This window comes from Fulmarus glacialis, unplaced genomic scaffold (assembly GCF_000690835.1).
Source record: "Fulmarus glacialis isolate BGI_N327 unplaced genomic scaffold, ASM69083v1 scaffold16336, whole genome shotgun sequence".
Taxonomy (NCBI): domain Eukaryota; kingdom Metazoa; phylum Chordata; class Aves; order Procellariiformes; family Procellariidae; genus Fulmarus; species Fulmarus glacialis.
This window is the reverse complement of record NW_009220198.1, coordinates 9340-23216: the sequence shown is the minus strand read 5'-3', so window position 1 is coordinate 23216 and position 13877 is coordinate 9340. Positions and strand designations below refer to the sequence as shown.

Genomic DNA, 13877 nt, shown 5'->3' with positions numbered 1-13877 from the left:
TACATGAAATTACCTAAGGGTCTTTTGTGTTGTTTCATTGTAGATGCTATTAACATTCTAACGGAGATGAAAGAGAAGGATGTTCCTATCTCAGACAGAACAGTTGCATCTTTTTTCCGCATTCTTAATGCCGCTGCCATGCGAGGTGAAGTTGAAACAGTGAATCGATTACATGAGACCATTGTGAACCTGGGGTTGGCAGAAACTGCTGTCCTTCATTCCACTCTGATTACAGTTCACCTTGAAAAGTAAGCTATGTTTGGGCTTCAGATGAAACAAGTTATGATATGATATTTATTTGTGTTATATGACCTGTGTATGCTATACACAGATGCACATGCACGTTTGAAAGTGCTCATGCGTGTAAACATGCACACATGCACGCACTATAAGTGATCTAGGAATAGTAATGAAGGAATATGTTTTCTTAAGTTAGGTAAGTCTGTTTTTATCAGGTACACATCACATCATGGTCTCTGGGAACAACAGCTGTGTTTTATGGACACATCAGAGATGAAGTGGCTGTACATTGGAATACGCTTATGAATTAGTTGGTTCTAAAGTCTGTTTGACAAGATAGCTATTCAGAGCATGATAGGTATATTCTCAACTCTTGTGGTTAAGCAGTATGTGTTTTCCCATCAAAACAGCATTATTTTGCTGCGCCATCCAGTACATCTCAGGTGAGTTGAGGGGCAGTTGTTGAACACTGAAATATTTTTAATTCACGTAATTCAAATAATTTGATGTTATTGCCAGTAGACTGCTATGTTGCTGTAAATTAAAATTCAAAGAAAAAACTGTCTGGTTTTTCTATTGTGATTTTTTTTTTTCCCCCCCATATATACTTTTAATACCACTTAATAGAGAAAAGGAAGTTCATACATTGATTCTGGCAGGAAGTGTCTGTAATTCCATTTGCCACGTTCCTTTGCATAAATTTGCATTATGAAGTGTAGGATATTTGAGTTAATGTACATATGAACTATGTAACAATTTCTTACTAAAATTGAGCCAAGAGTCCCTTTTCACTTCCTTTACCATATGCACAATCCTTTTATTTTTTTCTTATGTCATTTATGTAGTTACTGGATTTTAATCTCTTGCAGCTAGAGTGATTGGTCAATTTCTTGTCATTTGGTTCATGTATATGAAATGTTCTTGGCTTAAATATAATACCTATAAAATAAGTGAATTTTTCATAGTATCGTGTAAGTCAGCCTCAAAGATGCATATTAACATTTCTGTTCATATAAAATTTTTTAGTTCTTGTAAGTATTCTGGGTATGCAAGGTCTGTATAATGTTTTCTGTATTCGAAATTCTTGTCAAAAAGATTTAACTCTTGGCAGGTGCATGTACATTCTCTTCTAAAAATAGTATTTTAGTGTAGTGGTCAACAGTTAAGGATATAGTGTACATCTTTACAGTCAGCAACAGTGCCTTGATTACATCACAAGACAAGGCAGATGTTTATGGAGGTAATGTAACTGCAATCATTTGTAACGACTGCGTCAAAAATATCTGGTATGCTTTGCAGTGTGCAGTAAAAGCAGCTGCATTTTACATAATTGCTTTATGCACGTTGACATGCAAGTTGTACATGGTGCTACTTGGGTTCTTTTCACTTGAAAAGTAGTATATGATGATGTTAATAAAGATGTGATCGTGTGTGGATGCAAAGGGGGACAGTGAAGAGTTACATTTAGTAAAACTTTCTAGAAAGTTTTTTTTTTTAATAAAGGGACTTTTGATGAGACTAGATTTTTTTTTAAAGGAGAAAGTAATTCCATACTGTAGAACTGTATGGCTACAAGTCATTGGTACTCACCTGTATAACTCTTACTACATTTCATATATATAAATACAATAGAAAGTAAGCTCATTTCCTGTGGGGTTTTTTTGCTGCCTTATGGGTGCAGAGACTTGCTTCCTCTCCAATGTTAGACAGAACAGAAGGGGGAAGCTTTTTCCTTGGGAGGAATAACTGAATTTCAGTGATCTCTTTTTTTTTTCTTTTTTTTTTTTTTTTTTTTTTTTTTTTGTCTTGGAGATGCTAAGAGTTTTCTAAAGTTATGAGTGACTGAAATAAGTGTTAGTCATTTCTTTCAGCAGTAGTGCTTACTATTTGCCATCCTACAGCTCAAGTATCATGCTGAAATGCTGTCATTTAGCTGCAGGTCGTCAGCATGCCTCTGAAATTAGCTCTGGGATATCTTTTAATGTTCCACAGCAGTGGTTGTGCTAGTGTTTTGTGTTCTTAATTTATTTCAGTATTTTTAATTGCTTGTAAAGGAATCTCTGATTTGCTTTTGAAGATTTCAACAATTGTAGGTGTAAAATGTTTTCATCTACCTCTTTTCTCTGTACCCAGTCCTGAATATTCTGAAATTCTTGTTAAGTCCTAGTGCATGTTAAAAGGGACAATTGGCAGCAGAGCGTGGAAAAGAAAGAAATTGTTGATGAACAGTGTAACTTGACAAAAGCTAAAAAAATCTAATATTCTAGAAGAAAGGACATTTTGCCTTTAATATTTTGAGAAATATTTAACTGAAGTAACTAGAGAGAGAACTCATACTATCTTGGGGTTTTTTTTACCCTGAGTAAATTTAAGGGGAACCACCCCCCTGCTTTTAATTGCATGACTTTTATTTATGACTGAACAGTTTCTCAATATGGTGAAATCACATTAAAAATTGAGGCAGTCCACATGTGGAATCTTTGTCTGTCATTCAAGGTGATAAATCTGCCTTGGACAGTATGACAAAAATCTTAGTTCTGAAAGCTGCAAGAATGTGAAGAGCTTGTACTTTTTCTTAAAACATGTCTTACTTTTGAACTGGTTCTTCCAACTGATAATAATTGGAAAAGGTTGTGTTACCTACACCATACACAATTTCATACGATTTTAAGGATTGTAGTTTTGGCTTTTAGCTTCTTTACCAGCTGTCGGGGAAACCTATTTGAACATGAGCCATTTTACAAAACTGAAGAGGTTTGTGAAGCTAACCTGCTCCTGTGCTATTATCAATAGTATTTGATAATACTATTTACAGGATGATAAATTAACGGATACAGTAACTACTGATGATTTTTTTTTTCTTCTTCCAAGAAAGCTGCATAAGGAATACACATCTTAAAAACTTGATGTGGTTCCTGGCTTTCATTAACATAAGTTTGTTTCTGCTCTCCTTGAATAATATCACCTCTGAGAAAAGAAACAAAACAAAAAATCTTCAGGTATGAAATTTACTAATTCCCTATATCAAAAGTGCTCTTAAGCAGAGGGAAGAAAAGTTGCAGGTAAACTATGCAAACATTATGTTACAGGCTGTATGAACAAAATATTTTGTAGTTTTAAGTCAGTGAAAGCAAGCAGTTAATATTTGTATTTTAAACAATCAAAAGGCTATAGCTGGATTGTGTTTCTTTAAAAATGGTCAGTGTATTTTAATACAGCGTTGCCCAGTAAAGCATTGTGTGCTGATTTGTGATTAATCTTATATAAACCCATTTTGTTTAGTTTCTTATGTAGCAGAGACAGCATGAATCCAGTGCCTTGACAATTTTTCTTCTGTTGTTTTCATAGAGCTAAATTCACCTGTAATTTTGTTTGAGATGATTCTGTAGCACATGGAAGTTAATTGACTTTTTAAATGTACTTTTAAAAATAGGCATCTTTTTAAATTAGGTGATATTTTTAGTTGGGGAAAAAATATCTCTAGTGGGGAGAATTTTTTCTAATTTTTGCGGCTTTATTTCAAATATTTTTATTAAAACTCTTTACGTGTTGCAGTGAAATTAGGGATGTTTGGCTCTCTTACTCCATTATTGCAATTAGGACTTTAGCATCATCAGTGCCAAAGGACAAAAGTGTCTCATTTGCCCTATGGGGACAGGACAGTGATAAGATGATTTTTCGTCAAGGATCATTGGGTCGTAATTAAGTTACATTCATGGCTATTGCTTTTTGAAGGATGATTGGTAAATGACAGGCTTCATGTGCTTGGTACGGACAGTGTTCACTAGGGTTTTTTCTTCCTCTGTCAGAAAATCCTGTTGAGTCTGATAATGTAAATGTGGCATTTTATTCTGAACAAAAGAGCAGGGAAATGAGCTATCTTGTCTAATCATTCAGTTGTTTAACACCGACTTCCAGTTTAGACTCAATTGGCTGGAAAGCACTTGACATGTGAAGTTAGTGCTGTTCGGAACGCATGTTTGAGTAAATTTTAAAGTAAGTGACAGCTAAATTGTACCTAGGGAAATTACAAAGCCTTCAACACAGTTAATTTTTTGGGGAGGATTAGTTGTAATTGCAACACCAGTCTCCTTGAAGATTCCTTAGTATAGCTAATGAACAGAAAAACATTTAGCTCTTTCAAGAGCCCGTTTTCTTTTAACAGAATAATTTTTGTAAAGCTGATTGTACCTTGCTGAATTGTCTTCCCTCTACACTAACATCTGCTTCAGATTTGTAGAGAGGGATTTGTTTTACCAGTCTACCCTCCACCCCCACCCCAGAGAGTCCCATTTTTCTTTCTACCTCTCTAGTGATTTCAGGTTTGAGAGCTTTTCAATCAGTAAACCCCTTAGGTAAATTGCCACTTCACTAAAGCTTTATGCATAATGTTGCAGCACTTCATTCCAATTAAAATCAATATTTGGAGTCTTATTTTTATCAGGCATACTCTCTGGTTGGGAAAGTTGTTTATTACAAGTAAAAGGGTTAGATTTAGTGCTGCAGTCTTGAAGCAAGAGGGGAGTGGCTTGTTGAAATTGAAGGGGGATGTTATATCCATGCATGTTATAGCCAGTTCTGCTACAGAGTGTGTTCTGCAAACACTCAGACATCTGAGTAAGTTTGTCTCTTCAACTAGCTTTGCGTGAGTAGAATTGCACACGCAAATATTTTGGAAGATTGTGCCCGTAGTATCTTGGACTTCATAGGCATTCTGAACAGAAACCAAATGAATCCAAAACATGGTATCTTAACCCTGGCATCAATTTAGTTGAAAAATAATGGCAAAGTAGGACTCTTCCAGGATTACATAAGGGCCAAGCATAATACAGTGATGACTGAGGCTCCTTCTGTCATTCAAAAATAATAGTGTATCTTCTTTTTTAAAAGAACGAGTTTCAATGAGAGGGAAAAATACACCTAATCTTTAAGTGGAATAGGTATTAGCCCTGAACAGGTGATATTTGTGAGTGACTTAAAGCTGTAGTATCTGGCCAATTCAAAATAAAGCATGGATCATCTGTGTTCATATTTTAAATACTATTTTGTCCAGACTGACACTGGAAATCAGATTTTTCCAACATTGCTATGAGTATACGGGCTTTATTTCTTTTTTGACTTGATCCATATTAATTAAACAGTAATTTTGGACCAGGCTTTTAATATAGTAGAGTAGTAAGTATTCTTTGGGAAGATAAAAGCATTTTCAAAGTGCATAAGTTCATACAGAAAGACTGTCAAATATTTTTAAATGTATAGCTGCTTATTAGCTTAAAATCGTTATGTTTAAATTTTCTTAAAATGTGGAAAATCTTTTTTGTGCAGTTCTTTTTTTAAGTTAGTGAGTCGTAACAGGAAACACATAAAAATGTTACCTATACTCAAAATTTGAAGCCTACAGTAAGTTCCTAATTTTTACAGGGCTTTTCTAACAGGATTGTAAAAACTGCTTACAAAAGTAGTTGCTGGTACTTACTTGGAATTAACTGCAGTTTGTGATAGTTAAGAAATACTGCAGGTTGTTGAATAAATCATATTAACTCAAATACAACCGTAACCTTGTTGTTTTTTTCTTTGCGGTAGTAGTACAAACACTTTCTTTGTAGAGGCTGAACTTTTATACCTTTTATTGTTTTATAGCTGGTTGTTGCCAGTTTTATCATTTATCTGTTTTATAAATGCCATTCTCTAGTAAACTGTGGATGACTGGTTGGTTGCTTGAATGCAACAGAACAAATATATCAGATTTGGATAGATTTAAAAGAAATGTCTAGTAAATTAGTGTGTAAGATACTGACCTCCTTAAATGCAGACTTATTCAGGCGCCTTTGAGCAGTAAGTACCGGTAACAAGTACAGTATTTCCATTTTTGTTATCTCGGTTCTTTGCTGACTTTTTTCTCTGTGTATACAGTATTAATGCCTTCAGAAGTATACAGTTAGAGACTAGAAAACTCTTAATGTTCCTGTTTGAATGACATTCCAATTATTCATTCACTTATTGATAGCTTTGACCTAAAAACAGTCACTTTAATCCTTTAGGAATATAACCGAGACAGTACTATGGCTGTTTGAGCATCAATCTGAAAAGCTACATTTATCACTGAAAACTTTAATTTGAATGTATAAATGTTGTTGTGCCTCCTTAGAAATTGAGTAGTTTTCTGTAAAACTGTTTTTTTTAGATGTTAACTGAACTTGCATCTAAAGCAGGAGAAAAATACTGATTATATAAAGCTTTATATCTGTCTATGGTAACTACCATAGTATTTCTCTTTTATGACAGTAATCTAGCCTGCAACATCTACTTGCAGTTTTGAAATTAACCTGTAATTTAGTCTTCACCCCAAATGACAAAAATTCAAATGACTCCATGGGGTGCCAGAAGATGCACTGTAAACAGGGCTCAGTAAGGGGGATAAGGTAGAAATCCATCATCTTAGGTTCATTTTCAGAATGCCAGTATTACTGAACAAAATCAATTCTTCTGTGTTTTAGTCTTAAAATTTTTAAAATATTAACGTAGATGAAGATAGTAGCATATAGTAGCCTAGATAGTTCATTCTTTGAAAAACTAAAATTAGTGCTGCACAAGAAATGCAGTGTGAGGAGCGGAAATCTGAATTTGGCTTGTTTTAACAGTAATATCTTAATTTGTTAAGGTTCAGTTGATCAATAATAAAGTTGTTTCAGGAATGTAAAATCATTAGTTCAAGTCAGTTTTATTATGGTCTTCAGCTGCTGCTGTTAAGTGATTTTATTTATTTATTGATCCCTTTGCTTACTTCCACCACCCTCTATTTGATAAGCCTTTTGGAATCTAAAATGCAGTCTTATTGACTGTTTGGCTACTTACTACATTTTATGCGTGTCATCTTGGTTTGTTTCAATTTCAGTTTAAACCTTCCCCTTCAAAGAATACCTTCACATATTGTTTTAACAGTGTTTCAGTGGTTGTCCTCTGTTTTGGTTTGGTTTTTTAGATTGGGTTGTAATCCTTTGAAAAAGGGTCTGCAGCAGATGAATTAGTTCTGTTAGTTGCAGTGTAGAATGTTCATTTATATTTGTTGTTATTTTAAGTGCCAGATCTGATTGTTTTTATGGCTTTTCAGTTTTGCCTTTTAACTATGTATACTTTGGAAGAAGTATATGTGGGGAAAAAAGTCAGCAAAGAACTGAGATAACAAAAATGGAAATACTGTACTTGTTACTGGTACTTACTGCTCAAAGGCACCTGAGTAAGTGTATTTAAGGAAGTCAGCCAGTGCCATGGCTTTATGTGACATGGATACGCCAGCATAAAATACATTTTGGTATCTTAATATATTGTTGAATTAATTGCAAAAATTACATTTTTATTGCAGAAAATATACATTGGATTCTGACCTTTATATAGAATGGAAAAATGCTAGCCCTTCAACTGTAACAAAATGGAAATCAACAGATGATTTATAGCTAGTCTGTTAAGGTATAAAACAAGTATGAAGCAATCTAAAGAGCTGTGGTTGACTTAGTTAATTCTGGAGATCTATACTGAAATAAAAATGCTGTGGAAAAATTTTAAAGAGCTTAAAAATTGAAAATGTCTGAACAGAGACATTTGGAGGTAATATAATGTGCACAATATTACTTATCAACAAGAAAAATAGACCTCAAATACAAATTGAAATTTCCATGGAATTGGGGTTTTGTCACAATAGTACATAGCAGAACTTAAGAATTTTACTTCAAAAATTCAGTGCATCTAATGATGAAGCGCATTCACACCTCTGGTTAATTTGTAGTGAACAGTGGTCATGCAATCAAAAATTGTACAGCCAAGAGGTTTAAGCATAAATCTGTAGTTCTGTTTTCATTTATGTGGCTGTCAAGCATACATGGTATTTGTTTGTAGCAAAAATTTACCTGTTATTTAAAAATAACTGTAGCATATTGGGGGTGGGGAAAAATACACTCTTGGATTATAGACTGCTGAATGAATTTTTCTTGAAATTTTCAAGACTAAAGTGGGTTCAGCATGCACTGCTCCTGCTGGGAATGTTTGGTTGTTTTTATTCTTGTTTTGTTTCATTCCACAAGGGATGACATGCCTGCAGCTCTGGAAGCTTTAATCAACTGTTATAAGAAGTATGGTAAAATTCTTCAGCTTCATAAGATCTACTGTAGACTGATAGAAAAAGGAGACGCTGATCTACTGCAAAAGGGTTAGTTGCATGTAGTCAAATGCTGTCTATTATGGAGTGCTTATATGGAGTGTTTTCTGGAGGCTTTTCTTCCATGATTTGTATGTAATTTCTTTCAACTGAAAGAAGAAAATTGTTTGTCTTTATATATGTAACTTTAAAGCACTTAAGTGATGCCTGTGTTCTTCAGATTGAAAATTTATATTAATTTTAAATGTAGAAGAATCCTAATGTTTGGATAATACAGCATCAAACTCCCAAAGGTTAGTGCTAATACTTAATAGTAACACAATACAATAGTAAAACAACACGTTTTTCAAATAGTTGTGCAGTTAAGAAATCCTATATCCTCACTCTCTACAAGAGAATGCCAATATATAGTCTATTTTGTTGAATGTGATTCAAAATATAGTGCAGATAAACAGAAAAACATTTTAAATATGCTCAACCGCAAATCTACAACAAATTGTGTAATACGTTGTAATCATTTTTAAAAATTTATTTCCCTATAGCTTATTCTTGGAGTTTTGTGATGCTTGGAAAAATATTAGTATTAAGAATATCTGATGTATATATTAAAATGTTTCAATATATTTAGTAAATTAATGAGTTTTTTTCTCTCTCTAGTTTCAGATTTTATAAGCAGAGAATATGGTGACATGATGGCTCTTTATGATCTCTTCTTTGCCTTCTTGCAAACAGGAAAATACAAAGAGGCCAGGAAGGTCATTGAGGTGGGATTTTAACTATAATACTCTAATCGTGCAGCTATTTAGACTCTTAATTAGAAACATTTAAAGTTTTTAACCTTTAATTAGACTTGTTCTGATTCATGTTAATAGAATTCAATCCCAATAATAAAAAAAAAACTCGACCAGCTTTATTTTGTATAATTACAGTTCAGAAGAGAGACAGTTTTGTTGTATATTGAAATTGTTTCCTCACTTTTTCAAATTTGCTGTTATATATCAAAATGATATTTGCATATTAAATATCGGATTGTGGAACAATTAATCTGGGTGTAAAGTTGCTAATCCTCTTTCCGAAGGAATTCTTTGTTCCTAAAAGCACTGGAATTTAATTTGCTGCAGACCATGCTCAGATTTATTTGTAATGCTTGTCTACAAGTTAATCAGCCAAACAAGTGCTGTCTGCTACTGTTTGGCATTTAATTTAGCATTTCTTTTCTCTCTCTCTTTTTCAGGATAGTAAGCAGCTTATAGGAAGTGGTAGGTGACAAACTTGGTCTATTTAGGATTAGTATATTTTATCTAGACTTGATTGAAATTGTGCTTAGTGAAATTGATAAGTCAAAGGGGCAGCTGCAGAGTCTGCCCAGATTGTGATTATTTTTCTTCTTAACACAGTTGTATGTTTTTAAAATGCTGCATAAGTTTTCGGGTTAATGTGTGGGAGGAGGCATCTTGCAGAAAAAGTAATACTTTGTCCTCATCATTTTTGTGTTATGTACATACACAGCTCTGTAACCTAATTTGTTGGGTTTTTTCCTTCCGAAGACAAAGTATGCTTTTTTCCTAATTCCCCCTAGAATATTTGAGATACCAGTTATCCCTATTTGAATTATCTAATAGAATTCTTGCATTTAAAAAATCTTAACTGAAGATCTGCTTGTTTGTCCGTGGTGGAACAATACTGTCCTGCTGTGGGGTGTGTGGAAATTGCTAAGCACAATGTTGAAGCATTGATATTTTTGTTCTGAGAGGGTTTTTTGGAGCTCATAGTCTTATAATACAGAAGAATAGAAATATCAGTATCTGGCAGAAGACGATACTGAGGAGTTAAGTTCTTTTTACAGAGATTAAAGCATATAGGAGATATAAGGATGAAATCTGAGAATTGGAAGTAAAATTAAAGCTAAATGAATAAAACTGATACTTGGTGTGATTTAGCAGCTGTTTCTTTGATACTGGCATTTAATTTCTCAAAACTTACATTGGTGGCTACAGTTCAGCAGTCATGAATAGGGCGGTAAGCAAATTATCAAATTGTTGGGGCTTTGAAACTTTTGTCATTTTCTTAATAGGTGCCAAATTATCTCTATAAATATTCAGTATTTGGTCATTGATCATAAATTTCTAGTAACCACAAACAGACACTTGGGCGTAAATTTGAACACATGATATCTGGAGACTAAATGGAAGTTTTCCTGGCTTTTTATGCTATTTAGAGTAGGTTTTCTTGCTCTTGCCTAACTGCCATGAAATATTAATTAGAGCTTTGTATATGCTGTTGAGAAAAAGAGATTTTTAAATTCCAGAATTTTTAGGAGTATAGGAATTTACCTAGTAGTAGTATGCATGTATTTTACCAGTGGATAAAGTGACACAAAATCAATTACTATATGGTGAGTTGTATTTTAAGTATGCTTTTATTATGTAACAATATGTTAAGTATTTTCACATAAATTTTTGCCACCAGAGGGGGAAAAAAACCAATCTTAAAATTGGTATTTTGCCAAAGAAGAAAATAGCTTTTATTGTTTTAAAACAAGTTACTGTTTGCTTTTTTGTTTGTTGGGAAGTCAAAGCCTCCATGAATATAATGTGGAAGATGGAGTACAAGGTCTATGTGTATCCTTTCTAGTCCAGTGGTTTTTGCTACTAAATTACTTCTCTTGTTGGTCATCTCAGATTGTTTTTCTGTTTTCCTTTCTTGTAAAATAATATTCAGTAAAGGTGATCAATTAGTGCTGCTTTCTCTTTTTTGACACTGCGTATTAGACATGGATTACCTTTCAGCACGTACTTGAATAATGTATTGCTGATTATGGTGGTCAATTGATTTTAGTGGTATCATTTATTTTAAAAGTATCTACGGAGTTAATAAAGAGTTTCTAAAAGAGTAGTAATGAATCTGGAAAAAAATTTCTTTAGGAGCTAAGGAAATGAAGACCATGGAGGATGTGGTCGTTTGAATGGGGTGTTACTCATTGGAGACCACTGCCTCTGCTTGCTCTTGCTATTTTTAGAAATCAGACGTACACTAGATGCTTATGTGAAACTTAGTGACAACTACTGCTTTGAAAAACTTGCAACTCAAAGCCCCAGGAATAAGAAAATAACTTTTAAATATCAATCTTTGGTAAAATACAACTGGGTGACAATAGTGGGAAAGGAAGAAGGGTAAGATTTGTGTGAGATTATAAACATTAGGTCAGAGTTGTGTAGTACATTATCCAGTCACAAATGTGTTGGGCATGCATATATATATAAGCTCATGTTGTGGCATATTGTCATAGCAAGAAAGCTGAAAGCTCTGGGGCTCATCTGCTTGCTGGAAGGACAGCAAGACTAAGTAGAGAACAATAGTGTAAAAGACAACAAAAGGAGATTAGGAAGGAGATGAGGCAAAGAGTGCACCTGAATGATACCAGAACAAGTAAACTGAAGCATGTGGTACTTTGGTGGTGTGAGTCTCTTTTGAAGTGATGCTAAGTGGAAGAGAAGCTGTGATTGAGAAGACTGTGGGGAAAATGCAGCTAAGTTCGAAAGCTTCACAGAGTTTGGTTGATAGGTTAACAGTTTCCAATGTTGCTGGATTGCCTTGTTAAGCTTCTGAAAGTCTATTCTCATTTGTTCTGTGGCAGGTGTAGCTAGAGAAGTAAGCCTCTCTGAGGCAATACCTCCAAATGAGGTAACCCTTGGCTGCTCTGTGAAGTAAAACCCTATTTTATTCTAGCTGTGCCTGGAGATTCCTGAGCCCTTGAAGTTTTGCTGGTAGATGAATGTGCTGATAGATGCTCTTTCGCTTTCCACTGGGAACAAGTTCTACTATTGGGTGCTGTAGTACTTTGAAGCATGATTTAGTCTTCAATTCTTAATTGCACCTCAACTGATGAGTTAGCTTTTGTCTTGAGTCCTTCAAAGGTGATCATGTCAAAACAAAGTTGGCACATCTCTCTTCTTGCCCCTTACCATAAGGTCACATACACATACTAGCTTGCTTTTCCCTTGGAGTGGCACAGCATGACTTCTGTGTCATCAAATCTAGCTCCAGTTACTGAAGTTTTTTTACCTTACTTGGAAAGGCAGTTTAATTGGTTTTTTTCCTTCAATTTTGTTTTTCATAAAAAAGAAAGAAAGAAAGTAAAGTCAATACATTTTGACTTTAACTAAATTAAACTATGTTAAAACTAATGTAGGCTAAGAGAAAGGGATATGAATTTTCAATAAATAGGATTAAGGAAAAAGTACCTTCTAGAAAGGTACTGTCTTCTAAAATGTTGTCTTATTTTGATGATATCTAATCAAATATTCTCCTGGAGAGAGATCTTACGTAATTCTTCAAGTGTGTTGCTCCAGAGGTCCAGATAGCAGATCAGAGAATCTGGAAGAGTTGCTTGGCCTAGTATTCTTTCAAGTCTGGTATATAAATGGTAAGAGAATTTTCTAGAGCCTAGTCCCCCAAATCCCTCCTATCTACAGCTTCTTACCTGTTGCCATAACTGGACAATTGCAATTCCCTTATGTTTACTTAGTTGTTGACTGCCACTTTATTAACCGGATCGAGCTGATGGTTGAGAGCAGGACTGATGTGAAGGTCATCCGGGAGAGTGGGAATGAAAAAGGGAATGTTACACCACCTTGGAGGAATCTACTTCCTCCCCCCCGTCACCTGTTACTTTGTTGTGTTTTTTTTTTGCATGCTGTATGGAGGTTTAAAGATTTCAGTACCTGAAGTAGTTAGAATATACTTGTTGTCTGTCATTTTGATCCAATTTTAATTATTTGGTCATAACTGAATTTTGCACTGAGATCTCATACTTGCAGCTGTTTTACCTGCATGATGGTTGAATATTTCTAGACTCACCCTTTTTCCTTCATTTATTATTCAAGCTGAATGCAATTATCAAAATAGTCTGTGAATCTGTGTGTAATTAAGCCCATGTCCATGCTTGGCTCTTTCTGGTAGAGTCACAAGACCTATATATTATTAAGTACTGTAACAGTCCTACAGCAGAGGTTCAAGAAAGCCCTTCCCTAAATCTCCTTAGCAAAAGTCTAAATGATGTTTTCATGAACTAGAAATGAACACTTACACCTATGGCTAAAGTATGCAAGGTTTTAAACTGGTGTTAAATCCATTTCTGCACTGTATTGATAAAATCCTTACACCTTAAACTATATTTCATTGGACAGCAAAATACTTCTGTAAAAAAACCAAAACAAGCACCACATTAAAAAAGGGTATCAGGTCACTGGCATTTTTAGTTAGGAGCTTATGGATGCCTCTTATAGGAACTAGGATTTAGTAGAGATGTTCGACCGTTTTTTGTTGTTTGACAGATACTTCTTGAAATCTTTCTAGATCAAATAATATCAGTTATTAAATTAAAATGATTCCTTCAATGAAAGAGTAAAAGCTCTAGTTTCTGCTCTGTTTGTAGTTTTATTAGAAATGAAGGCTAAGGGAGGATTACTGTATTTGGGATATA

General features: G+C 34.3%; 1 protein-coding gene across 1 annotated transcript in view; it reads left to right on the top strand.

The window, feature by feature from the left end:
- Positions 1-13877, top strand: part of LRPPRC (leucine-rich pentatricopeptide repeat containing) — a gene marked incomplete at its 3' end in the record, with an annotated part of 55437 nt that overhangs the window by 32374 nt on the left and 9186 nt on the right. Inside the window, exons 22-24 of the mRNA XM_009580685.1 lie at positions 44-248; positions 8319-8443; positions 9050-9156. Of these exons, the coding sequence (XP_009578980.1) occupies positions 44-248; positions 8319-8443; positions 9050-9156 (437 nt within the window). The remainder of the gene's footprint in view (positions 1-43; positions 249-8318; positions 8444-9049; positions 9157-13877) is intronic.